Source organism: Rattus norvegicus, chromosome 2 (genome assembly GCF_036323735.1).
Source record: "Rattus norvegicus strain BN/NHsdMcwi chromosome 2, GRCr8, whole genome shotgun sequence".
NCBI lineage: Eukaryota > Metazoa > Chordata > Mammalia > Rodentia > Muridae > Rattus > Rattus norvegicus.
In genome coordinates this window covers 84,182,891-84,208,180 of record NC_086020.1, presented here as the reverse complement: position 1 = coordinate 84,208,180, position 25,290 = coordinate 84,182,891, and the positions used below count along the sequence as shown (strand labels likewise).

Sequence of the window (25,290 nt, the reverse complement as noted above, 5' to 3'; positions counted from 1 at the left end):
CAGAGGCTCAGAGAAAACAGCATGTGCTACTGCTGTTCTAGTGCTCCACGCTCACCTGCCGTATGCAGCAGCTTTAAGTCTCCTCTTTCTGGTCTGGACCCATCAGCAGTGTTCCTCTGTTTTGACTTAAGTCCTTAGATATCTTGCTCACCGCAGTAAATCAGCCCAACCTGCACATTTCTCCAAGTTTGCTATTTAATCTCCGTCTGCCTTTCATACTTTTTTTCCCCCCTTGGGACAGATCTTGCTGTATAGTCTAGGCTGACCCAGAATTTGTAATCAATTTGCCTCAGCCTCCTGAGTGGTAAAATCACAAGCTTTGTACCACCTGATTCAACTCTTGACTTTTTTTAAAAAGTTTATTTTATGTATGTGAGTACACTGTAGCTATCTTCAGACACACCAGAAGAGGGCATCAGATCCCATTATAGATGGTTGTGTAATTGCTGGGAATTGAACTCAGGTCCTCCGGAAGAGCAGTCAGTACTCTAAACCGAGCCATCTCTCCAATTCTGACGTTTTGAATGTAGATAATATTTCTCATTGTGTGTATATATGTATGTCTGTGGTCTATGGGTTTATAATTGTGTGTATAGTGCCCAGGGAGGCCAGAAGAGAGTAGTCCCTAGAGCTGGAGTCCAGGTCGTTGTGAGGCACTGATGAGTAGAGCTGGGAGCAGATGGAGTCCATTGGCACAGTGGGAACTGTTAACCACTAGTCGGCCTCTGAGTTTTATACCGTTATCTTTTGCTAACTTACTAATTCGAAGAAAGTTTAATCCCTTGCTTTCCTTTTTTTCCTCAAATCTACCAGATTCATTTCTGAACCACAGCTATTAGATTTGTCTTTCACATAATCCTAATTATTCCCTTTCTAGCACTTGCCACAGTCTAGGATGATTATTTTGTATGTGTTAGTACAAATGCACTCATTTGTAGGACTAATAACCTAGTTAGTAATTTATGTCATATAAAATTTTAAATGTGGTTCAGCTTCACCACAGATTGTAATTTAAACTGGCTTTTATGTGTAGTTTAGTGTGTGTCAGTAATCTCAAATGTGCAATTGTATTTTCAGACGACATGAACTGGAATGCTTTGGAGTGGGACCGGGCTGCTGAAGAGCTTACTTGGGAAAGAGTAAGAACTGTCACTGTCACATGTCCCCTTAATCCTAAGATGTTTTTTGAAGTTGGCATATTTACCTATGAACACAAATTTCATATTTAAGTTTGATGAAGACAGTTACTAGGATTTAATTTCTGGAGAAAATCAAGCAATGGACCTTGTGGTAAAGATGATCACAGGTCTGTTTTTCTGTCTTTAGTACAAACCTTGTTCCATGGAGGCAGTTTGACCTGATATTGTGGACTTGAGAAAAATTAAGTAAAAACTTAAGGGGTTGGGGATTTAGCTTAGCGGTAGAGTGCTTGCGCGCAAGGGCCTGGGTTCGGTCCCCAGCTCTGAAAAAAAGAAAAGAAAAAAAAACCCAAAAACTTAAATTTAAACAGGATTTCCACACACTAATTGATGAAAATAAAGTAATTACATAATGAAGTTATGACTGGTTCTATTTAATGTAAGAGTTAAAAGTCAGAACGGGTCTGTTTTCCATTTTTCAGTATTGGGCAAACATCCCTACAAACCCGGGGCCTTGGGCATGCTAGGCAAGCACTCTTTCACTGAGCTCACCTGCCAGCTGCTTGACTCACTCTCCATCTCAGCAGCTGCCCGACTTTCTCTAGTGTGGGAAGCACAGACATATACCCTGCCTGCACAAGATGAAACATTTCTACGTGATATCATCTTCTGTATTACTTAGGGTAAAGGGAGACTCAGAGTGTGATACTTGAGAACACAGAATTTCTTTCTCTCTTTCCTTCTTTCTTTCTTTTTTTTAAACATTCTGGGAATGATAAGGTTAGAAACTATTTAATGATACTGATAGGAAAGCAATCTTTCTATAAGAAAAGAAAGTCTACTGCATCTTAAATTAAGGCATATTTTTTATTTTAGATGCTTGGACTTGATGGATCACTAGTTTTTCTGGTAAGTAGAACTATTACTTCTGATAGAATTATGAGTTATTTGTCTTTGTTATTTGGTAACCTCAAATTCATGGAGTGTGCTTTTATTATACTAAAGTCAAAGTAATCTTTGACTTTTGGTTACTTCATGTTTGAAAGTATATTTTACATACTGACTGTACTAGAAATATTTAAAGGTAATCTTATGTAAAAACAAAGTTACCTAAATATTTGAAAGAAAATATCCAAAGTTAATAGTAGTTAAAAGAACTTGATGCTTAAAGTTGGATTGTACATGTTTAATGCGTGTACTGTTGGGGCAAAGCAGTCTCGTCTGTTCCCCAGGAGAGAGCCACAGTCTGATCTGGAAAGTCTGCTATAGGAGTAAAGTTTACAGCTTCATTTTTTATTTTAGGGTTTTTAGTTTTTAATTTTTTAAAAATTTATTCATAAGTATATGTCGAGGCCAGAGTCTGTTAATCTCCTTCCAGTGTGGAACCTGGATCAAACTTAGGTCCTCAGGATGCACAGCAAGCACTTTTATTTGGTAAGCCACCTTAGTATTCCAGAGCTACAGCTTAAAGGTAGCGCCACCAGGGCTGGGGAGATGGCTCAGCGGTTAAGAGCACCTGCAGCTCCTCCAGAGGTCCTGAGTTCAAGTCCTAGCAACCACATGGTGGCTCACAACCATCTGTAATGGGATCTTGGTGTCCTCTTCTGGTGTGTCTGAAGACAGCTACAGCGTACTCACGTATATGAAATAATTTTTAAAAAAAATATATACATACATACATACATACATACGAATGAATGAAATATGAGGCAAGAAATGACAAACTACAATGTAGCAAGGGAGATTGTTAAGTCTTTCTTAGAAGTCTTTTAGCAGGACATCTTCAGAGATGATCTGTTAAGAGATTGAAGCATAGAAGATGTTGGGATAGAGAGAGTTTAGGAGCCCTTAAGGCAGAGAAACTTAAAAAAAACAAACTGAGCTTCCATGGTCAGAATGTATCAGTCATTCTTTTTGGATAACTCATCACTTTCTTGCCTGATTGGTTGGTGGAAGACTGGGGAACCCAAACAGATGGATTTTTCTGAAAATAGGTCAGACCGTCTCATCCAGCCCACCTTCGGAAAGTTCATTGTCTTCATGTTGGGTGACTTGGTGGGCCCAGATGATTGCACTTGGACAGTGTAGCCTGTCAGTATAGAATGTGGCTAACATGCATTTGACATGGCTGCAGGAACAGGTGCATAATGCATATATTAATATATAATAATATACGGTAAACTGTGTATGTACAATGTAAATTATATAACAGCGGATCAGATGACAATTCAAGAGTGTGTTTCTGAGACAACAGCCAAGTTACCACATGGAGAATGCAGGGACTGGAGGCGATTTCATGTAGCAGTTGCTGGCAAGGTGGAAGGAAGGGTATTTAAGTAGTAGTGGACTTGCTGAAGTCCAGAAAGAAAAATGGGGAATGAGAGAAGCAGTCTGTATTGACATTAATGTATTGATTAGAATGAACTTTTTTCCCCAATTGGAACTTTTCATTGTCATTTAAGTGAAATCTGATAGTATTTGTAAAAATCTGTGTAATTTGTGATGGACTATTAGTTTTGAAAAGGAAATTTTTATAAATTGATTTTATAAATTGATTTATTTTCTGAATGTGAAAAATGTGAACTTTGTTTTATTAGTTCTGTTTTCACAAGATGTGTAATGAAAACTAAAAAGTTAAAAATTACAGTCAGTTATTTTCAGGACTTAGCATGACTAAGTGGGTGAAGTTGCTCAATTAAACACGAAGTCTCTAACACTAATGCTGTCTCCTGTAGGAACATGTGTTCTGGGTGGTATCGTTAAACACACTGTTCATTCTTGTTTTTGGTAAGTTATACATACTATGCTTTGAGCTCTTGTGCTATCATAATAGAAGTTTGATTTTTCTCTGAATCTTGTTGTAGGCTTTTGTGTTATTTGCACCTTAGAAATATTAAGGAACGTATAATGTAGATTTAGGAGCCAGACCCTAGTAAATGCTCTGACTTTTACTTGGTGGTGGAATCATCTTTTGCCCTATTTATCTATTATACTGTTTACTGTTAACAGAGAGAAGACAACTTATTAAGAACAAACTGAAATTTAGCTAGAAAGGCTTCAGGAAAAGAGAAGTATAAAACTTGTAATAGAAAAATTTAAGTACATTTTCTGATTTAACTATAGTGTCTGTCATCTTTATATCTAAAACTTAGTAGAATTCATGTATCATTTCCCAATAATCCATTATATTTGTGATCTGTAAGTTGTTCCCTTAAATACCATTTTATAGTTGGTTTGTTTGAATAACGACCCCAGTAAGTGTTCATGTTACTTGGAAGTTGAAATTGTCTTTTGTTTCCCACTCCTCTCTGTTATGACAAGAGTGTGTTGATGCTCATTCAACTACTTTCTTGATGTCCCCCACCCTTATCCTCTGTCTACCATGTTTTCTAAATTGGAAGCGAGATTAAAGGGCCTGGTCAGGTTCAGTACATCTGTGAGAAGGTTATTATTGGATGCACATTTTGACTTTTAATGTGACATAGGAAGTATATGATATTATCCATTGTTTTATGACCTCATTTTCTCTTCACACTAAGAAAGTAATCTGGGAGTTGTGGGGAGCTGGGCAATGGTGGCACATGCCCTTAATCCCAGCACTCAGGAGACAAAGGCAGGCAGGTCTCTTGAGTTCAGGGCCAGCTAGGTCCACAAAGTGAGTTCTAGAGCAGCCAGGGCTACACAGGCAAACTCTGTCTCAGAAGAAAAAAAAAGTAAGTTATCTGTGGAGTGATATTTTATTCAATGACTTATTTTCAGTCCTCTTCAGTCCTCTTTAGATGTTGCAAAAATGCTGAATTTTTCAAATTCTGGCATTTTAAAGATATAGCTGGTTTTTCTGCAAGAGTAATCCAGTTGGTCTGAGGGTAGTTCTCAGGAGATTCCAGACACGACCAAGGCTGTCCTTTTAGTAATTGGTTCTGAATAAGGAACTGGTGTGTTAGCCACTTCCCAGACACAAAACATTTCATGTTGCTGTCTTTCCTTTTGTGGTTATTTTGAGCTTTGAGTATTAAGAAAAACTCATGGGATGTATGTGTTCCCATCAATTTCGGGCACCAGGTATTTGTTTTTAATTTTTAATGTTCATATAATCTCTTTAAAAATGACAGTGACACCCTCTTCAATATGACTTCTGTGTCCTTTTGAACAGGGTCCAGTTATTCTTTGGTCAGAGAATGTTTGAGAAATATTTTTGTTTTTGTCCTAGAATTTTCATTTTCAGAGAAGCCCTGGTTCCTTCAGTGGAGATATGTTGCGTGCTCGTCCTCCTAATGATAAGTTTTCTCCTCCTTTTCAGCATTTTGTCCCTACCACATTGGTCACTTCTCCCTTGTTGGCTTGGGGTTTGAGGAGCATGTGAGTATATCACTTTCAGAAACTTACTTTCTAATTATCCCCGAGTTTGCTCTTTTCCAGGCTGTTTTTATTTATGTGTATAAATGTTTTGCTGGCATATATGCAGTATGTGTGTCTTGTTGGATCTCTGGATTATGGATGGTTGTGAGTCCCCATCCTGGGGCTGAGAACTGAACGCAGGTCTCTGCAAGAGCAACCTGTACTCTTAACTGCTGAGCCATGTCTCCAGCCCACCAAGGAACATTCTCAGGAATTCTTTTCTCAGTATTTCTTGTGCAAAGAATAGTTAGCCAGCATAGTCTTGTTCTCTTTGTTTAAAGCCAAGCAGTTGCTCAGGAAGTGGTATGTCCTATTGCAAGTCATTCCGGGTACACTACAGAGTCTCAGAGTGTATGTAGTGGGCTTTGAGGCACATCGCAAGAGAGTTCCCACAGACTGCTTCACTTGCTTGATGAACTTGTGTGTCCCTTGCTCTCTCCCCAGGTCATCTATAGTGAATTTTGAAAAGTATCAGTGTATTTATTAATTTAAAAACAGGGAATAGAGGACTATCTTTGGTAATGGTCTATAGTGTTTGCTCAAGAATTTGCTTATATTTTACATATTGTTATTTCCTAATGGTGGATAGGTATTTGGGTAGATTTAAAAAATTTATTTATTTATTTAATTATTTATTTACATTGCAAATGTTCCCCCCCCCCAGTTGTTCATCTCCCCTCCCCCTTGCCTCTGAGAGGGTGTCCACCTCTCTCCCACTTCCTGCATCCCCTTCCTTTGACATCAAACCTCTACAGGATTAAGTGCATCCTCTCCCACTGACAGAGCCTTAATACTCTTCCCTAAAACATTTTAATAGCATACAGAAGCACACCAGTAACTCGGTGTCCCTCAGATCCTTAGTAGTGAAGAGTGTCATTGTGCATGTCTGATTCAGATAGCAGTTAGATGGTGATGGCTTTGCATGTCAACAGGACTGTCTTTCGTGTTAAGAAGGGATGACCACAGCTGGAGGTTCCAAAGCTCCATGCAGTAGAACTGACTACCTTTATGGGCTCCGTGAAGATGTCTGGATGACTGGGCTCTTGTTCCTGTTGTATGGGGAGATTACTTTTAGGAATGTTTCATTATCTGCTACTGCTCTGATACCTCTTGGAGACTGCTTGTAAGCATCTAGAAGGCTAAGATTTCAGCAGGTCTCAATTGTTTGAACTGTGGCTACATAATTACCTATAATTCAGGAACTAAAATGATATGAATGAAAAATATTTGTTATCCTGTAAACTTTTGCTTTCTGCAAGTCTCTAGAACAATTTTGGAGGGTCAGAGAAGCTTAAACGTTACGTCTAAGGGTATGAGGTAATGTGGTCAGATGTCACCAGCTGAGTGGACAACCTGGGCAGTTTGCTGCTGCTGCTGCTTGAACTGTAAGCCCTTAGCAAATGCCCAATTTTGAGAATAAGGGCAGGCTGATCAGATTGTGGTCTTACTGAGAAATTTCATTCACTGTTATTTTGACTCTTTGGATAGAATGCTATTTAATATTGAGTCTTCAGTAATGTTTAGCAGTCTGTATATGAGAGAGTCTGGTTTGCAGATGCTGTATAAATGAGATTTCAGTTTTTAAATTATAAATATGTAGAATCAACAGTTTACTTACTATTTTGCTGGAAGGTGATGGCGCCTACTTTTAATCCCACCACTGGGGAGACTGAGGCAGGTGGATCTCTCGAGTTCAAAGTCAGCCCAATCCAAGCAAACCAAGCCACAAAAGCCATAGTTTACTTTGTGTCGTTCAGATCCCTTAGTATACGGAAAGACTGGGTTACCAACCATGTGGGGAAAGTCTTATTGTATTTATTTGTTTTATTTTCAGGTTCAAGCATCTCATTTTGAAGGTCTAATCACGACAATTGTTGGATATATACTTTTAGCAATAACACTGATAATTTGTCATGTATCCTTTAATGAACCAGTTTAGCTTGGAGGTACATGCCATTCACATTGAAGAGTTCTTACTAATAACAAAAGCTGCTTTCCCCTGTTGTCTTCATAAAAGTTAATGCTGGTGAAGGGATGAGTGTGGGGAGATTTGAAATAAATAAATAAAACGTCATTACATTCAGTATTATCTGAAGAGTTTCCTGTCTCATACATTTTTCCTTGACTAAATGCTGCAGGCCTTGGCCACTCTTGTTAAATTTCATAGGTCTCGTCGCTTGCTGGGCGTCTGCTATATTGTGGTTAAGGTAATCCAATTGTAAATGAAAGCTAAACGTGGTTTGTCCTCCATTTGGTTGATACTGATGAACTCTATTTCTATTTAATTAAGGTCTCTCTGTTAGTTGTGGTAGAAATTGGAGTGTTCCCTCTCATCTGTGGCTGGTGGCTGGATATTTGTTCTCTGGTGAGTCAAGTGTCCACTGAGACACCTCATTTCAAAGCTTCAAATCATGCTTAGAAAATATTGCTTTTAAAGGAAAGTATTTGGTGATTCACTTATTTTTGGAACAAAACACTATTAAGTCTAAATGTCATTAATTTGTCTTGAGTATTAATCTTTTGGGTTTTTTTTATGTATTTGAATGTCAGGGTATTTTGACTGGAGCGTTTATAACTATTGGAGAATTTTGATACTTTTTTTCTAGTAATGGTGGCCAGTTTTTAAAATTATGACACTTAATTTTAATGGTTCTTAGTTTTAATTTTTTTCAAAATATGTGTAGAAAAGGTGCTTTTGGTTCCGAGATTGACATATACTGTTATTCTTTACCACTTAAAGCCTTTGTGAATGCAGGCTGTAATAAAGCATCAAGGTCTTACATAGTTAAAAAGAGGGGTTTTTATTAGTAAAGGCTGAGAGCATAGGTCAGTTGGTGGGATGCTTGCCTAGGATGCTTGCCTCGGATGCGTGAAGTCCTGGGTTCAGTTCCCAGCATCAAATGAGTGTGATAGCATGTTTCCGTAGTTGTAGCAGTGAGGAGGAAGAGTCAGGAGGATTGGAACTTCCATGTTTTCTTGAGCTGCACAGCAAGTTCTAGGCTGGCCTGACATACATGAGACCCTATCACAGGGAGAACAGACAACCAACCAACCAACCAAACTAGTGCAACCGGTTCTTTAAGCTTCAGGAATTTATTTGCATCATTTATTTTGAGTGTCTGCGCATGGGATGGTGAGAGGACAGCCTGCAGGAATCCATTCTACTGTGGAGTCCAGGGATCAGACTCAGGGTTGGCCACCCTGCCTGTCCAGGCTTCAGAATTTTAAAGTGTTGTATGCTCTTACATAGTTCTGTGACGCTGTGAACTAGCATTAAGAGAACTGAAAACCCAAAACATTGACATTATCTATCTACATTTGGAGTTCTTACTTTTTTTTTTTCAAATTAATGTTTATTGCATCTTTGTAATTTGTAAGTGTACAAAATATTTTTATTAGAAATTAAAATTTCACAAAATGTTTTAATTATTGTAATCTGACTTGTTAATGGTGGAAGTATTAAGAATTGCAAATGTAGGTGGTACAGATCTCTGACCTGCTGTCTTCTGGCTCAGGAAATGTTTGATGCTACTCTGAAAGATCGAGAGCTGAGCTTTCAGTCAGCCCCAGGGACCACAATGTTTCTGCACTGGTTGGTGGGAATGGTCTATGTGTTCTACTTTGCCTCCTTCATCCTGTTACTGAGAGAGGTAGGTCCTATATGGAAGTGTTGGTGATCAGTGTTTTTGAGAAGGGCTTTACTTTCTCAACCATCTATCCCTCAAAGGCTAGGATGTTTTCCTAACTAAATCATATTCTCTCTTAGTTTTTTTTTTTTTGGTTCTTTTTTTCGGAGCTGGGGACCGAACCCAGGGCCTTGCGCTTCCTAGGTAAGCGCTCTACCACTGAGCTACATCCCCAGCCCCAATATTCTCTCCTATTTTAAGAGACAGGAAGTAATAATATAGTTTGGTTTGATTACTTTCAATCAATGTTTATGTCAAAAAATGACAATTTATAGTTTTAAAAATGTTCAAGGATAATTAAAAATCAGAGTTCTTATTTGATATACATCATACTTACCCCCTGTTGTAAACTCCTAAAAGTGTTTGTGATAATAAATTGGTCGTAGACATCATCCCCAAGAGAGGTTTTATAGAGTTGAGAATACTGAAATATTTAGGAACAGACACTTGAATTACAGAATAACAGTGAGGATCCTTTATGACCACAGTTCACTTGTCAGGTGTCTGGCTGCCTTCACAGATCCTGTTCTGAGTGGTTTAAAAATGAGAGGAGGTTAGTATCTCCTTAATGTACACCTCTGGCTCCAGATCTAATCTGTACGCTGGGGTAATACTGAGGTTACAAAGACAATTCCTATCCTTCATTCCTGGGGTTAATAAATTCTTTGAAAAATTAGCTTCTGGAGGAGAAGGCCAAAGAAGGCAGTGGGAATGGAATGTGAGATCACAGAGTGAATGACATGTGTGCTTTAATCTGTAAAAGGTTTGAGGACAGTAGGGGGTGGGTCTGAGTCTTTAAATTGTACAATGTGTAGTAATGATTGTTTTTTCCTCAGTGACTCAGATTTCTTGATAAATTGTTTTCAGTGAGTGTTTTCCAGTTTATGATTAAAAGCATCAACGGTCATTAAAAGCACAGTAGTTTGATAGTTTCTGACTAAGGAACTTCTTTTTTTTCCATGAATTCTCAGGGTTGAATTTTAGATGCCAGAATAACTTTAGGATCTCATTTTTTTGGTTAATTTTCAGATGCACAACATAAAGATGTTACTGAGTATCTATCATACTTGAAATATATTTGCAGGTACTTCGACCTGGTGTCTTATGGTTTCTGAGGAATTTGAATGATCCAGATTTTAATCCAGTACAGGAAATGATTCACTTGCCTATTTATAGACATCTTCGAAGATTTATTTTGTCAGTGGTGAGCAGATCTTTTTATTTTTAAAAACATCAAGGCATGGTACTTTTTAGTTTCATACAGTGTTTTTGTTGTTTGTATTCTTTTAGATTGGGAGGGCTGGGAGAACATGCTGACTGTATTTACCTAAACCTGTGGAACATACTTACCACGTAGTTTCCTAGACTCACAGTAGGGTTGTGCCTGTTTCTTACTACAGATTGTCTTTGGCTCCATTGTACTTCTGATGCTCTGGCTTCCTATACGTATAATTAAGAGCCTCTTGCCTCATTTTCTTCCTTACAATGTCATGCTCTACAGGTAAGTGTTTTTTGTTTTCTAGTTGGTGGTTTTGGGGATTGAACTCAGTGTCTAGCATGCTAAGCAAGTGACATACTATGAGCAGCATCTCTGAATCTATAGTTAAGTTTTTAAAACTTAGGAAAGCTGTAATGATTTATCACTGTTGGGGATTTAATATTCATTTTACATTAAACATTTTATGTGGTAGTTCCATTTGTATACTGCTAATAGCTACATTTTTCTTTTCTCCTTCCACCTCTCCCCAAGACAGGGTTTCTCAGTGTAGCCCTGGCTGTCTTGGAACTCACTCTGTTAATCAGGCTGGCCTCAAACTCAGAGATCTGATTGCCTCTGCCTTCCAAGTGCTGGACCTAAAGGCTTACACCAACACCACCTGCTTAATACATTTTTCCAAGGAATGACCCACTGCATTTGTTTAACCACACTTAAGGAGAATTAGTAACATTGTTTTTTCTTTGTGTACACCTTTATGTACTAAAAGCAAGACTCAAGGCTTTCATCTTTTTGGGTTAAACTTTCCAGTGACGTCTTTAATCTCATAGTTCACCTTAAGCTATGAGGAGTGAGATTGCTTCCTCAGATTCACTTCTGTCTTGTCAGTTCGTCCTTAAGAACTTAATGAAAGCGACTCATTTTCTATGCAGTGGTTTAGTTTCCCTCTGCTCTCCGTTTATATCCCAGCCTCCTCTCTGCTGTCTCTAGGTTTTCTGAAAGGTAGATTGTATTATCCCTGTGTAAAAACATTGTCAGTAGCTCCTTCTGCTGTCTCTAGGTTTTCTGAAAGGTAGATTGTATTATCCCTGTGTAAAACATTGTCAGTGGCTCCTTCATAGGAGACGTTAGTTATATCTACAGGCAAGGAGACAGGCTTTAGAATAGATAGAATATATAGTATGCTTACTATAGATCCCTACTGTTCTAGGGAAAAGAAAGGGGCAAAAAGAATCCAGGACGAGGTTTTAATATAGAAAGACTGAAATGACAGTTATGGAAAGCCATGAAAGTAGGTGGGGATTGGGGTACGGAGCCCAGTGGATCAGGCAGGCACACTAGCACCCAGTTCTGTGTAACAGACTATTTTGGCAAAGTAGTTGGCTATGAGTGAGAGAAGACATTGAAAGCAGCTCTTTGAGTTTGAAGGCTGTAACAGGCTGTAAACTGTGATGTTCAGTCACAAGATAGGGATAGTTCGTGGAAGGCTATGAGGGCTACTCTACTCCTTGGTGATCAAGATATTGTGAGAGAGAAGCAGGATAGCCAGGAAGAAGATAGTGTGAGGATCCTGGTGGAGATGGGAGGGGTGTAGATGAAAGAGATACCAATGGAGGCTAAGAAGCAGTTAGGATTGATAATATTGTTAAGAGTCAAAGGAATCTAGTGGTGTGGATGTGAGCTGTAAAGAAGTCAGAAATCCGAAATTCTGTTCTTGGCATGGGGGAGTGTAAAGTTACATGTTTTGAGGTATGTGTGACAGTGGGGAGAGCAGGATTAATAGTTTGATGGATGCTTGGTCACATCAGTGTGAATCACTGAGTTCCACTGTGGAATCACAAGTTAGGAGTCAGGGAAGAAACATCTACTACTGTAGATAAAGGTGGTGTCCATGCCAGACAAGTCGCAGTCATTCAGAGAATAAGCTAGGCTGAGCAAGGGGACAAAACTTGGGCCCTTGTGTTTCTAGGCTGGGGAGGCAAAGGGAGAGCAGCTGCTTGGAAGCTGTTGAAAGCACACTGCTGTCACAGCACAAGTGAGCACCAAGGCATGGCCTTGGTGGACACCAAGGGACCAGGAACAGCTGCAGTGTGGTTTAGGAGGATAGCCTCACTGACTTGGAGAGAATGGGAAAAAAGGCAGTAAAGACAAGTTCACTTGGCTTTGGAGATTTGTTATCTGGATAGATGCTCTATAAATGATAATCGGACTCACATAGTAACCTGGCTCTTCGTAATCATCTACTGCAGTGATGCTCCGGTGAGTGAGCTGTCCCTTGAGCTGCTCCTGCTGCAGGTTGTCTTGCCAGCCCTGCTGGAGCAGGGGCACACCAGGCAGTGGCTGAAGGGGCTTGTTCGTGCATGGACTGTTACTGCTGGATACCTGCTGTGAGTATGGCAGCTGGCTCTGGACATCTATGTTATCAGTGTCTATAACCCTCCTTTTTTCCTTTTTCCTAAAGCCAGGCCTCGTGTACACTGTACAAATGCTATACTACAGAGTGACACTGCAGCCCCATACTTTATTTTTCATTTGGAGGCACATTCCTACCCAAGCTGTCCTCAACCCTAGAGTCTTTGTATCCTGGTCTTAGTGCTGAGCATACAGGCGTGTGCCACTGTGGCCAGTCTTGTTTTATAACCTTTCTGAAAGAAGTTAAAACCTAGTTTTAGAGGCTGCAGAGACAGCTCAGCAATAAGATGCCTACTCTTCTTCCAGAGGACTGACCTCATTTCTTAGCACTAATGTCAATCTACTCCCATTGGCCTTTGAGTCCACCTCTGGGAATCTGATATGTTTTCTAGCTCTGTGGGCACCCACAATGCATGTGGCGTACACATGTCCCATGTGTCCTTATTGGTGTACAAATAAAAACTCTTGGAAAACCCTCATTTTAATAGGAAACAGTTGAGTACTGTCTGGAGGTTACCCGTTGAAGGAGGGTATGTGCACACTGTCCCCTTGTGCAGGCTCACTGCTGTTCCTTTTGTGTTAATAGACGTGGCAGACCAAAGGGTTTGGGATCGATCAGTGCAGTTGCATGGCGTCTTCTATGGAGTATGCAAGTACCATCAATGCATATTAGCCTAAAAGATAAAATGCAGTGCACTTAAAGACTACACTTATTTTAGGGATTCTATCCCTGCTATCTGGACTAAATGCTAAAGTTTGATTTCTTTTTTGTTACTTAGTTACTTTTTGTGTTGTGAGAAAATACCCACCTGAAGCCGCTTAAGAGGGAGTATTTACTTTGGCTTATGTTTTCAGGGTAGACCCCACTGTGGTGGGGAAGTCTTGGCAGCAGAAGCTCGAAGCTTCTGTTCACATTTACATTCACACAGCAGAGAGAGAGGAATGCTGGCTTCTCTCTTACAGCTTTATTCTGTCCAGGACCCCTGTCCTGTCAAAGAAATGGTGTCATCTACTTTTAGGATGAGTCTTCCCACCTCACTCTACTTGAGATATTCTTTCACTGGCATTCCAAAGGCTTGCATACATATGGAAGTTTCTGTGAAATCCTTGGCACAGTATGGTCTATGTGGGATGTAGACTTGGTTATATTTGATGATTGAAGACTGCCCTTCTCCTCAGTGCTGCTCTTGTCTGAATTGCTTGTTGCTTCTGCAGGAGACACAGCCATCATTGAGAGAGAAGAAAAAGGTTTTCACTCTGTGGAGCCTAATGCTGACTCTCTGCTTTCTTCTAAATCACTGACTTTTCCCAGATATTAGGTGACGAAACATAAAATAGGTTGAATTTGTGGAGTGTCCTACAAGCTAGCTAACAGAGTTGGAAGGGTTTGGTTTGAAGCAGACACTAGCATGTAGTCCAATCAGCAGGAGTAACACTCTGTATAATTCCCTTGCATATTTTCTCCCCTTTAAGAAAACACGTCACACCTGTCATTGTCACTCTGGCCTAAAATGAGACTCACACTGGTGTAACTTTGTGTAGGGACCTTCATTCCTACTTACTTGGAGACCAGGAGGAAAGTGAGAACAGTGCAAACCAGCAGGTCAACAACAATCAGCCTGCGCGGAACAATAACGCCGTCCCTGCTGGGGAAGGTCTGCATGCAGCTCACCAAGCCATACTCCAGCAGGGAGGACCTGTTGGCTTTCAGCCTTACCGCCGGCCTTTAAATTTCCCACTCAGGGTGAGTCCATATAGCCTGTCTTCTGTAAATTAATTTTTCTTTCACCAATTGAGAATTAGTGCTGTTAAAGTCGCTGCTGTGTAGCTATGACGTATGGTTCCTAGAAAGAAACTTGCATTACTCTAATTATGTAGCTTAAATGTTCAGAATCGGTTATTAGATTTTGGAGATAGGCACTGTGTGGGGTCAGAATTTCATGAACTTTAGTTCCTGCTTGAGAGAAAAAGATCATAAATTAGAAGCTAGCATGAGGGATGACATTTCAGCATGTGCCAGGAACTGTCATGGTATGTTCATGTTGCCCTCTCATTCAATCCCACTTGTGGCAGCTGTTAGGTCAGGACACAAATGTGCTCCAGTAGGGCAGAGAAGCAGTGAGTGTGGGTAGTGCACATGTGGCCTTCATGGCGCCTCACTCTGCCTCTGTCCGTCTCCGAGTGTTGGATGTCATAGCCTCCCTTGTTCCTCTTCTCTCCTCACACACACCAGCTCCTGGATGTAGTCAGTTATCTGTAGTTAGACGTCACCATGTCCCATGTGTCCTTAAGGGCCTGGCATTCCAGATGTGGGAGGTCATCTCATGTTGATAGCTAATGAAACTGAAGACCAGCTTGGCTAAAAGTATACCTGTTTCATTGTCTCGAAGCTAGCAGACAGTCTGTGATTCAAAGTCTTGTCAGGAATTTATCCTGATGATTAGTACCATTTATATGCGATTTGTTATATTTAACAAATTTGTTATGTTTATAATGGTTTGAGGTTCTAAATGGTCATTTTGAAATTTTGGTAAATTAAAGAGCCTATCTTTGGTTCTTTTTCTGTAAAAATAGTCATCTTCTTATTTTTGGATTACCTGTAGGTCATATGTAGCCATTTTGTAAACATGTCTTGAGTGCCTGATATTTTGGATGTGTGTTAAGGCTGTAGAGATCATGCATGCAGTCTTTGTACTAAAACTATTTTTAGACTATTTTTGGAGATTTAAAAAAAAAAAACCAAACAATAGCAAATTTGGGTTCTCAGAGTAGATGTTTGCTGAGGGCACTGTGACTGCTTTTGGGCAGGGGCCCCTGGCTTGTGGTCGAAATGCCTAGAAATGTTCCTGGAGGAGGTGATAGACAAGCTGCCCTTGATGCTGGGAGGACCAGCACTAAAAACGGGGAAGTAGAAGGGCATTGCAGGCACATGCCAGACTTGTGGGACGTGGTCAGCCTGGGGCTGCAGGGAGTATAACAGGTAACGGGCAGGGAGGCTATGGCAGACGGACTTTCGCTCAGGCTGCAGCTGAGTGCAGAGCCTTGAACACTCTGTGTACTGTAGTTGGCACTCAAGATTTTGTATTTACTGCTTCTGGCCTCATTAAGAAACACAGCTGTTGACACCCGCGGATCCCGGCCCGCAGCAGCTCTCTGCTCCCAGACCCCGTGAGAGAGAGAGACCTCACCGCCTGGTCAGGTGGGCACTCCTGAGGCTGCAGAGCGGAAGAGACCACCAACACTGCTCACCCCTGCCCACATCCCTGGCCCAAGAGGAAACTGTATAAGGCCTCTGGGCTCCCGTGGGGGAGGGCCCAGGAGCGGCAGGACCCCTGCCTGAGACACAGCCGGAACCTGAAGGAAACAGACCGGATAAACAGTTCTCTGCACCCAAATCCCATGGGAGGGAGAGCTAAACCTTCAGAGAGGCAGACAAGCCTGGGAAACCAGAAGAGACTGCTCTCTGCACACACATCTCGGACGCCAGAGGAAAAAGCCAAAGACCATCTGGAACCCTGGTGCACTGAAGCTCCCGGAAACGGCGGCACAGGTCTTCCTGGTTGCTGCCGCTGCAGAGAGCCCCTGGGCAGCACCCCACGAGCGAACTTGAGCCTCGGGACCACAGGTAAGACCAAATTTTCTGCTGCAAGAAAGCTGCCTGGTGAACTCAAGACACAGGCCCACAGGAACAGCTGAAGACCTGTAGAGAGGAAAAACTACACGCCCGAAAGCAGAACACTTTGTCCCCATAACTGACTGAAAGAGAGGAAAACAGGTCTACAGCACTCCTGACACACAGGCTTATAGGACAGTCTAGCCACTGTCAGAAATAGCAGAACAAAGTAACACTAGAGATAATCTGATGGCAAGAGGCAAGCGCAGGAACCCAAGCAACAGAAACCAAGACTACATGGCACCATCGGAGCCCAATTCTCCCATCAAAACAAACATGGAATATCCAAACACACCAGAAAAGCAAGATCTAGTTTCAAAAATCATTTTTGATCATGATGCTGGAGGACTTCAAGAAAGACGTGAAGAAGTCCCTTAGAGAACAAGTAGAAGCCTACAGAGAGGAATCACAAAAATGCCTGAAAGAATTCCAGGAAAACATAAATAAACAAGTAGAAGCCCATAGAGAGGAGACACAAAAATCCCTGAAAGAATTCCAGGAAAACATAAATAAACAAGTAGAAGCTCATAGAGAGGAGACACAAAAATCCCTGAAAGAATTCCAGGAAAACACAATCAAACAGTTGAAGGAATTAAAAATGGAAATAGAAGCAATCAAGAAAGAACACATGGAAACAACCCTGGATATAGAAAACCAAAAGAAGAGACAAGGAGCTGTAGATACAAGCTTCACCAACAGAATACAAGAGATGGAAGAGAGAATCTCAGGAGCAGAAGATTCCATAGAAATCATTGACTCAACTGTCAAAGATAATGTAAAGCGGAAAAAGTTACTGGTCCAAAACATACAGGAAATCCAGGACTCAATGAGAAGATCAAACCTAAGGATAATAGGTAGAGAAGAGAGTGAAGACTCCCAGCTCAAAGGACCAGTAAATATCTTCAACAAAATCATAGAAGAAAACTTCCCTAACCTAAAAAAAGAGATACCCATAGGCATACAAGAAGCCTACAGAACTCCAAATAGATTGGACCAGAAAAGAAACACCTCCCGTCACATAATTGTCAAAACACCAAACGCACAAAATAAAGAAAGAATATTAAAAGCAGTAAGGGAAAAAGGTCAAGTAACATATGAAGGCAGACCTATCAGAATCACACCAGACTTCTCGCCAGAAACTATGAAGGCCAGAAGATCCTGGACTGATGTCATACAGACCCTAAGAGAACACAAATGCCAGCCCAGGTTACTGTTCCCTGCAAAACTCTCAATTAACATTGATGGAGAAACCAAGATATTCCATGACAAAACCAAATTTACACAATATCTTTCTACAAATCCAGCACTACGAAGGATAATAAATGGTAAAGCCCAACATAAGGAGGCAAGCTATACCCTAGAAGAAGCAAGAAACTAATCGTCTTGGCAACAAAACAAAGAGAATGAAAGCACACAAACATAACCTCACATCCAAATATGAATATAACGGGAAGCAATAATCACTATTCCTTAATATCTCTCAATATCAATGGCCTCAACTCCCCAATAAAAAGACATAGATTAACAAACTGGATACGCAACGAGGACCCTGCATTCTGCTGCCTACAGGAAACACACCTCAGAGACAAAGACAGACACTACCTCAGAGTGAAAGGCTGGAAAACAACTTTCCAAGCAAATGGTCAGAAGAAGCAAGCTGGAGTAGCCATTCTAATATCAAATAAAATCAATTTCCAACAAAAGGTCATCAAAAAAGATAAGGAAGGACACTTCATATTCATCAAAGGAAAAATCCACCAAGATGAACTCTCAATCCTAAATATCTATGCCCCAAATACAAGGGCACCTACATACGTAAAAGAAACCTTACTAAAGCTCAAAACACACATTGCACCTCACACAATAATAGTGGGAGATTTCAACACCCCACTCTCATCAATGGACAGATCATGGAAACAGAAATTAAACAGTGATGTCGACAGATTAAGAGAAGTCATGAGCCAAATGGACTTAACGGATATTTATAGAACATTCTATCCTAAAGCAAAAGGATATACCTTCTTCTCCGCTCCTCATGGTACTTTCTCCAAAATTGACCATATAATTGGTCAAAAAACGGGCCTCAACAGGTACAGAAAGATAGAAATAATGCCATGCGTGCTATCGGACCACCACGGCCTAAAACTGGTCTTCAATAACAATAAGGGAAGAATGCCCACATATACGTGGAAATTGAACAATGCTCTACTCAATGATAACCTGGTCAAGGAAGAAATAAAGAAAGAAATTAAAAACTTTTTAGAATTTAATGAAAATGAAGATACAACATACCCAAACTTATGGGACACAATGAAAGCTGTGCTAAGAGGAAAACTCATAGCGCTGAGTGCCTGCAGAAAGAAACAGGAAAGAGCATATGTCAGCAGCTTGACAGCACACCTAAAAGCTCTAGAACAAAAAGAAGCACATACACCCAGGAGGAGTAGAAGGCAGGAAATAATCAAACTCAGAGCTGAAATCAACCAAGTAGAAACAAAAAGGACCATAGAAAGAATCAACAGAACCAAAAGTTGGTTCTTTGAGAAAATCAACAAGATAGATAAACCCTTAGCCAGACTAACGAGAGGACACAGAGAGTACGTCCAAATTAACAAAATCAGAAATGAAAAGGGAGACATAACTACAGATTCAGAGGAAATTCAAAAAATCATCAGATCTTACTATAAAAACCTATATTCAACAAAACTTGAAAATCTTCAGGAAATGGACAATTTCCTAGACAGATACCAGGTATCGAAGTTAAATCAGGAACAGATAAACCAGTTAAACAACCCCATAACTCCTAAGGAAATAGAAGCAGTCATTAAAGGTCTCCCAACCAAAAAGAGCCCAGGTCCAGACGGGTTTAGTGCAGAATTCTAGCAAACCTTCATAGAAGACCTCATACCAATATTATCCAAACTATTCCACAAAATTGAAACAGATGGAGCACTACCGAATTCCTTCTACGAAGCCACAATTACTCTTATACCTAAACCACACAAAGACACAACAAAGAAAGAGAACTTCAGACCAATTTCCCTTATGAATATCGACGCAAAAATACTCAATAAAATTCTGGCAAACCGAATTCAAGAGCACATCAAAACAATCATCCACCATGATCAAGTAGGCTTCATCCCAGGCATGCAGGGACGGTTTAATATACGGAAAACCATCAACGTGATCCATTATATAAACAAACTGAAAGAACAGAACCACATGATCATTTCATTAGATGCTGAGAAAGCATTTGACAAAATTCAACACCCCTTCATGATAAAAGTCCTGGAAAGAATAGGAATTCAAGGCCCATACCTGAACATAGTAAAAGCCATATACAGCAAACCAGTTGCTAACATTAAACTAAATGGAGAGAAACTTGAAGCAATCCCACTAAAATCAGGGACTAGACAAGGCTGCCCACTCTCTCCCTACTTATTCAATATAGTTCTTGAAGTTCTAGCCAGAGCAATCAGACAACAAAAGGAGATCAAGGGGATACAGATCGGAAAAGAAGAGGTCAAAATATCACTATTTGCAGATGACATGATAGTATATTTAAGTGATCCCAAAAGTTCCACCAGAGAACTACTAAAGCTGATAAACAACTTCAGCAAAGTGGCTGGGTATAAAATTAACTCAAATAAATCAGTTGCCTTCCTCTATACAAAAGAGAAACAAGCCGAGAAAGAAATTAGGGAAACGACACCCTTCATAATAGACCCAAATAATATAAAGTACCTCGGTGTGACTTTAACCAAGCAAGTAAAAGATATGTACAATAAGAACTTCAAGACACTGAGGAAAGAAATTGAAGAAGACCTCAGAAGATGGAAAGATCTCCCATGCTCATGGATTGGCAGGATTAATATAGTAAAAATGGCCATTTTACCAAAAGCGATCTACAGATTCAATGCAATCCCCATCAAAATACCAATCCAATTCTTCAAAGAGTTAGACAGAACAATTTGCAAATTCATCTGGAATAACAAAAACCCAGGATAGCTAAAGCTATCCTCAACAATAAAAGGACTTCAGGGGGAATCACTATCCCTGAACTCAGGCAGTATTACAGAGCAATAGTGATAAAAACTGCATGGTATTGGTACAGACAGATAGACCAATGGAATAGAATTGATGACCCAGAAATGAACCCACACACCTATGGTCACTTGATTTTTGACAAAGGAGCCAAAACCATCCAATGGAAAAAAGATAGCATTTTCAGCAAATGGTGCTGGTTCAACTGGAGGGCAACATGTAGAAGAATGCAGATCGATCCATCCTTATCACCCTGTACAAAGCTTAAGTCCAAGTGGATCAAGGACCTCCACATCAATCCAGACACACTCAAACTAATAGAAGAAAAACTAGGGAAGCATCTGGAACACATGGGCACTGGAAAAAATTTCCTGAACAAAACACCAATGGCTTATGCTCTAAGATCAAGAATCGACAAATGGGATCTCATAAAACTGCAAAGCTTCTGTAAGGCAAAGGACACTGTGGTTAGGACAAAACGGCAACCAACAGATTGGGAAAAGATCTTTACCAATCCTACAACAGATAGAGGCCTTATATCCAAAATATACAAAGAACTCAAGAAGTTAGACCGCAGGGAAACAAATAACCCTATTAAAAAATGGGGTTCAGAGCTAAACAAAGAATTCATAGCTGAGGAATGCCGAATGGCTGAGAAAAACCTAAAGAAATGTTCAACATCTTTAGTCATAAGGGAAATGCAAATCAAAACAACCCTGAGATTTCACCTCACACCAGTGAGAATGGCTAAGATCAAAAACTCAGGTGACAGCAGATGCTTTCGAGGATGTGGAGAAAGAGGAACACTCCTCCATTGTTGGTGGGATTGCATACTGGTACAACCATTCTGGAAATCAGTCTGGAGGTTCCTCAGAAAATTGGACATTGAACTGCCTGAGGATCCAGCTATACCTCTCTTGGGCATATACCCAAAAGATGCCTCAACATATAAAAGAGACACGTGCTCCACTATGTTCATCGCAGCCTTATTTATAATAGCCAGAAACTGGAAAGAACCCAGATGCCCTTCAACAGAGGAATGGATACAGAAAATGTGGTACATCTACACAATGGAGTATTACTCAGCTATCAAAAACAACGAGTTTATGAAATTCGTAGGCAAATGGTTGGAACTGGAAAATATCATCCTGAGTGAGCTAACCCAATCACAGAAAGACATACATGGTATGCACTCATTGATAAGTGGCTATTAGCCCAAATGCTTGAATTACCCTAGATCCCTAGAACAAACGAAACTCAAGACGGATGATCAAAATGTGAATGCTTCACTCCTTCTTTAAATGAGGAAAAAGAATACCCTTGGCAGGGAAGGGAGAGGCAAAGATTAAAACAGAGACTGAAGGAACACCCATTCAGAGCCTGCCCCACATGTGGCCCATACATATACAGCCACCCAATTAGACAAGATGGATGAAGCAAAGAAGTGCAGACCGACAGGAGGCGGATGTAGATTGCTCCTGAGAGACACAGCCAGAATACAGCAAATACAGAGGCGAATGCCAGCAGCAAACCACTGAACTGAGAATAGGCCCCCCGTTGAAGGAATCAGAGAAAGAACTGGAAGAGCTTGAAGGGGCTCGAGACCCCAAAAGTACAACAATGTCAAGCAACCAGAGCTTCCAGGGACTAAGCCACTACCTAAAGACTATACATGGACTGACCCTGGACTCTGACCCCATAGGTAGCAATGAATATCCTAGTAAGAGCACCAGTGGAAGGGGAAGCCCTGGGTCCTGCTAAGACTGAACCCCCAGTGAACTAGACTATGGGGGGGGGCGGCAATGGGGGGAGGGTTGGGAGGGGAACACCCATAAGGAAGGGGAGGGGGGAGGGGGATGTTTGCCCGGAAACCGGGAAAGGGAATAACACTTGAAATGTATATAAGAAATACTCAAGTTAATAAAAAAAAAAAAAAAAAGAAAAGAAACACAGCTGTTCTGAGGCAGTACCTTATTCTAAAAAAATGTTGCTTTTAATGATAAAGGAAACAAAAAGGTCTTTTCTTCAGTTCCTGTGTCTGTGAGTCTTAAAAGCAGACCTCATAGTAAGTACCTGTTTTACTTTTCCCTGGTCTACACTTGGCCCTGCTGCTGGGGTTGGTAGGTGCTCATTAGACAGAATCAGTCACTAAGGGCTTTTCAGGCAGGCAAAGCTTAAGTCTTACTTGAATTTTTTCTCATGAGGGACTCTTGGAGAAAGAGGGTAAGGTAGAAAGTGAGCTTTCTTTTAGCCCCGGAGAAGGGGTCTCCTCTTCCTTGTGGGCTGCTGTTCCATTGGTACTTCCCAGCACAGGAGCCATTTGGCTATGTGTATGTATTTACAGTTAAAATTAGTGAAAATAAAACTTAGTTCTGTTATTACATCATACTTTTCACATGTCATGGGCTCAGTAGCCACATGTGGCCAGTGACTGCTGTGCTAGACAGTGCAGAAGTAGATGTCTCTATCAGCACACAGAACATTCTAATTGAGTAGCAATGTTGCTGAGTTTAGAACAATGGATATTTTAAATTTGTTAATTTTGAGTGAATTTTGAGAAAGTCTGAGTATAAATATGTTTGTTTCTTTTTTGGAGGTATATCTGATCTTGTGAAAATGAACACTTAGTTTCCAAAGGCTTGCTACTCTGAAAGCACAGGTCCAGGCTGTCTCCTGCCCCTTTCTCTTTCTCTCCCTGGTGCTGGGAGTACAGGCACCTATGAACCCTTGTGCCCACTGGCAGATTTTATTGTAGGAATACTATGTGGATTCTTTGAGTATCAGAATATATTGAGGACATGTGAACCACTTACGAACTTTTCTGTTTTGCATTGCAGATATTTCTGCTGATTGTCTTCATGTGCATAACATTACTAATTGCCAGCCTCATCTGCCTTACCTTACCAGGTATGAGTTTATCCTAGCGTCCAGCTGTTGAATGTTAAGACTCTTTTCTCAAAACATGTCATACCAAATAGAAACTTGGAATATAGTCCTAATGTTTGGTTCTTAGGCTGTTGATCCCTTTGGGGGTACTTCATCTAGCTGGACTCCAGAGGCCCACAGGTTCCAGAAACAGGAGTCTACTGCAGAGCATGGACCGCAGCCTCTCAGTTTTCATAGTATGTTGCAGTGTGGGTTTTCAAAGTCCTTTAAAAAATTAGACATTTTACTAAAATCTGGGATTTACAAGTGTTGCTCTTCCCTGACATTGACTTTGTTAGAAATGTCAACCAGTGTTTCTTCATCTAATGAGGAAGCCACTCTTGGTGGGATATAATAGCTTGCTGTCCTCTCAGCAAAGATGCCCTCAGTGGGATAGAGCCTAAAGCCATTAACAAATCATAGAATAGTCTGTCCTCTGTGCTCAAGACATTCCAAATCATGCTGATAGCTGTTATCCACAGTTGTTTTGCTTATACTACTAAGCTAATAATTTTATACTAAATTTGTATTAAATATTTGGTTCCATGAGTTATAAGAGTGGAAAAGAGCAATTAGGGACATTAAAATTAAAATGATGTTTCTTTAAAAAAAAAAAAGGACAAAGAGATAAAACACTTTTTAAATTGAAGAAATTGTGAATTTTTTTTTAAGCCTTCATTTGGTTTAAGTAAAATTGTACTATCTCTGTGTAGAGACTTTAATCATTTTTAGAGATTCTTTCAGAGTTTTTTAATGATCTACCCCCATTCTTCTCCCTAACTCCTCCCAGATCTCCTGACCTCCCTAATCTCCAAATTTCTTTCCTTTTGCTTTTTTTTCTTTTCCTCTTTTCTTTTCTTCTCTTTCTTTTTTTTAAGTTTAATAACTGATCTAGCCCAGTTGGTATTGCCTTTGAACTACCGGATGTAAAAGGCCTTCCTTTTACAAGGCCTGCGGTTCTCAACCCGTAGGTCACAACCCCTTTAGAGATCACACAACAGATATTTAGTTACAGTTCATAACAGTAGCAAAATCACAGTTATGACGTAGCAATGAACTAACCATGGTTGGGGGTCAGCATAACATGAGGAACCTGTATCAAAGGGTGGCAACCCTAGGAAGGTTGAGAACCGCTGCTCTAGACGCTTGTCAACCTACCAGGGTCTACAGCCCTTAAAGGAAAGAGATTCTTCCCTGGTAGCTGTCCATAGTCCCCAGGTTAGGGTCGAGATAGGGCTCATGAACTCCTTCCTATCCAAATGGGAAGTCGATCAGCTTGATCCTGTTGCATTATGTGCCAGTAAATACAGCTGCTGTGAGTTTGCGTGTGCCTTGCTCCAGTTTGGTGTGGTTGACACTTTCTTCTCCCTCTTCCTCAATGATTTCTGAGCATGGGGAATTGGGATATGTGATATAGAAGTCCTCTTGCTAAGCACTTAGACTTCTGACCTTGTAAGACTGCTTTAAGTTTAAGCTCCTTGTCCTTTTCAAACCATAGCTAGCTAGCTACCTAGCTTCAGTGTGAGCATAGTTTTCATGTTCCTTTTCCATGTTTTTATCAGAATTTTAAAAAAATCAATAAAATCTGGGCAGTGATGGCACATACTTTAATCTCAGCCTTCGAAGGCAGAAGCAGGAGGATCTCTGAGTGTGAAGCCAGCCTGGTCTACAGAGTGAATTCTGGGACAGGAAGGGATACGCAAAAAAAGCCATGTCTCAAAAAAAAAAAAAAAAAAAAAAAAGAAAGAAACTAGTTTTTAAGCTTTCATTTAGTAATGTGAACAATTCAATATCATT

General features: G+C 40.4%; 1 protein-coding gene and 1 pseudogene across 3 annotated transcripts in view; one reads left to right on the top strand and one right to left on the bottom strand.

Annotated features, from left to right (window-relative positions):
- Marchf6 (membrane associated ring-CH-type finger 6) overlaps positions 1–25,290 on the top strand; it is a 77,248-nt gene that overhangs the window by 35,637 nt on the left and 16,321 nt on the right. For all 3 annotated transcript variants that reach the window (XM_008760826.4, NM_001305274.1, XM_063281530.1), the window contains exons 8-20: positions 1,078–1,139; positions 2,016–2,048; positions 3,875–3,926; positions 5,440–5,498; positions 7,372–7,452; positions 7,676–7,744; positions 7,828–7,902; positions 9,053–9,187; positions 10,308–10,427; positions 10,624–10,724; positions 12,689–12,826; positions 14,394–14,595; positions 23,406–23,475. In XM_008760826.4, the coding sequence (XP_008759048.1) occupies positions 1,078–1,139; positions 2,016–2,048; positions 3,875–3,926; positions 5,440–5,498; positions 7,372–7,452; positions 7,676–7,744; positions 7,828–7,902; positions 9,053–9,187; positions 10,308–10,427; positions 10,624–10,724; positions 12,689–12,826; positions 14,394–14,595; positions 23,406–23,475 (1,197 nt within the window). The remainder of the gene's footprint in view (positions 1–1,077; positions 1,140–2,015; positions 2,049–3,874; positions 3,927–5,439; positions 5,499–7,371; positions 7,453–7,675; positions 7,745–7,827; positions 7,903–9,052; positions 9,188–10,307; positions 10,428–10,623; positions 10,725–12,688; positions 12,827–14,393; positions 14,596–23,405; positions 23,476–25,290) is intronic.
- Positions 6,406–6,528, bottom strand: LOC134478800 (small nucleolar RNA SNORA24; annotated as a pseudogene).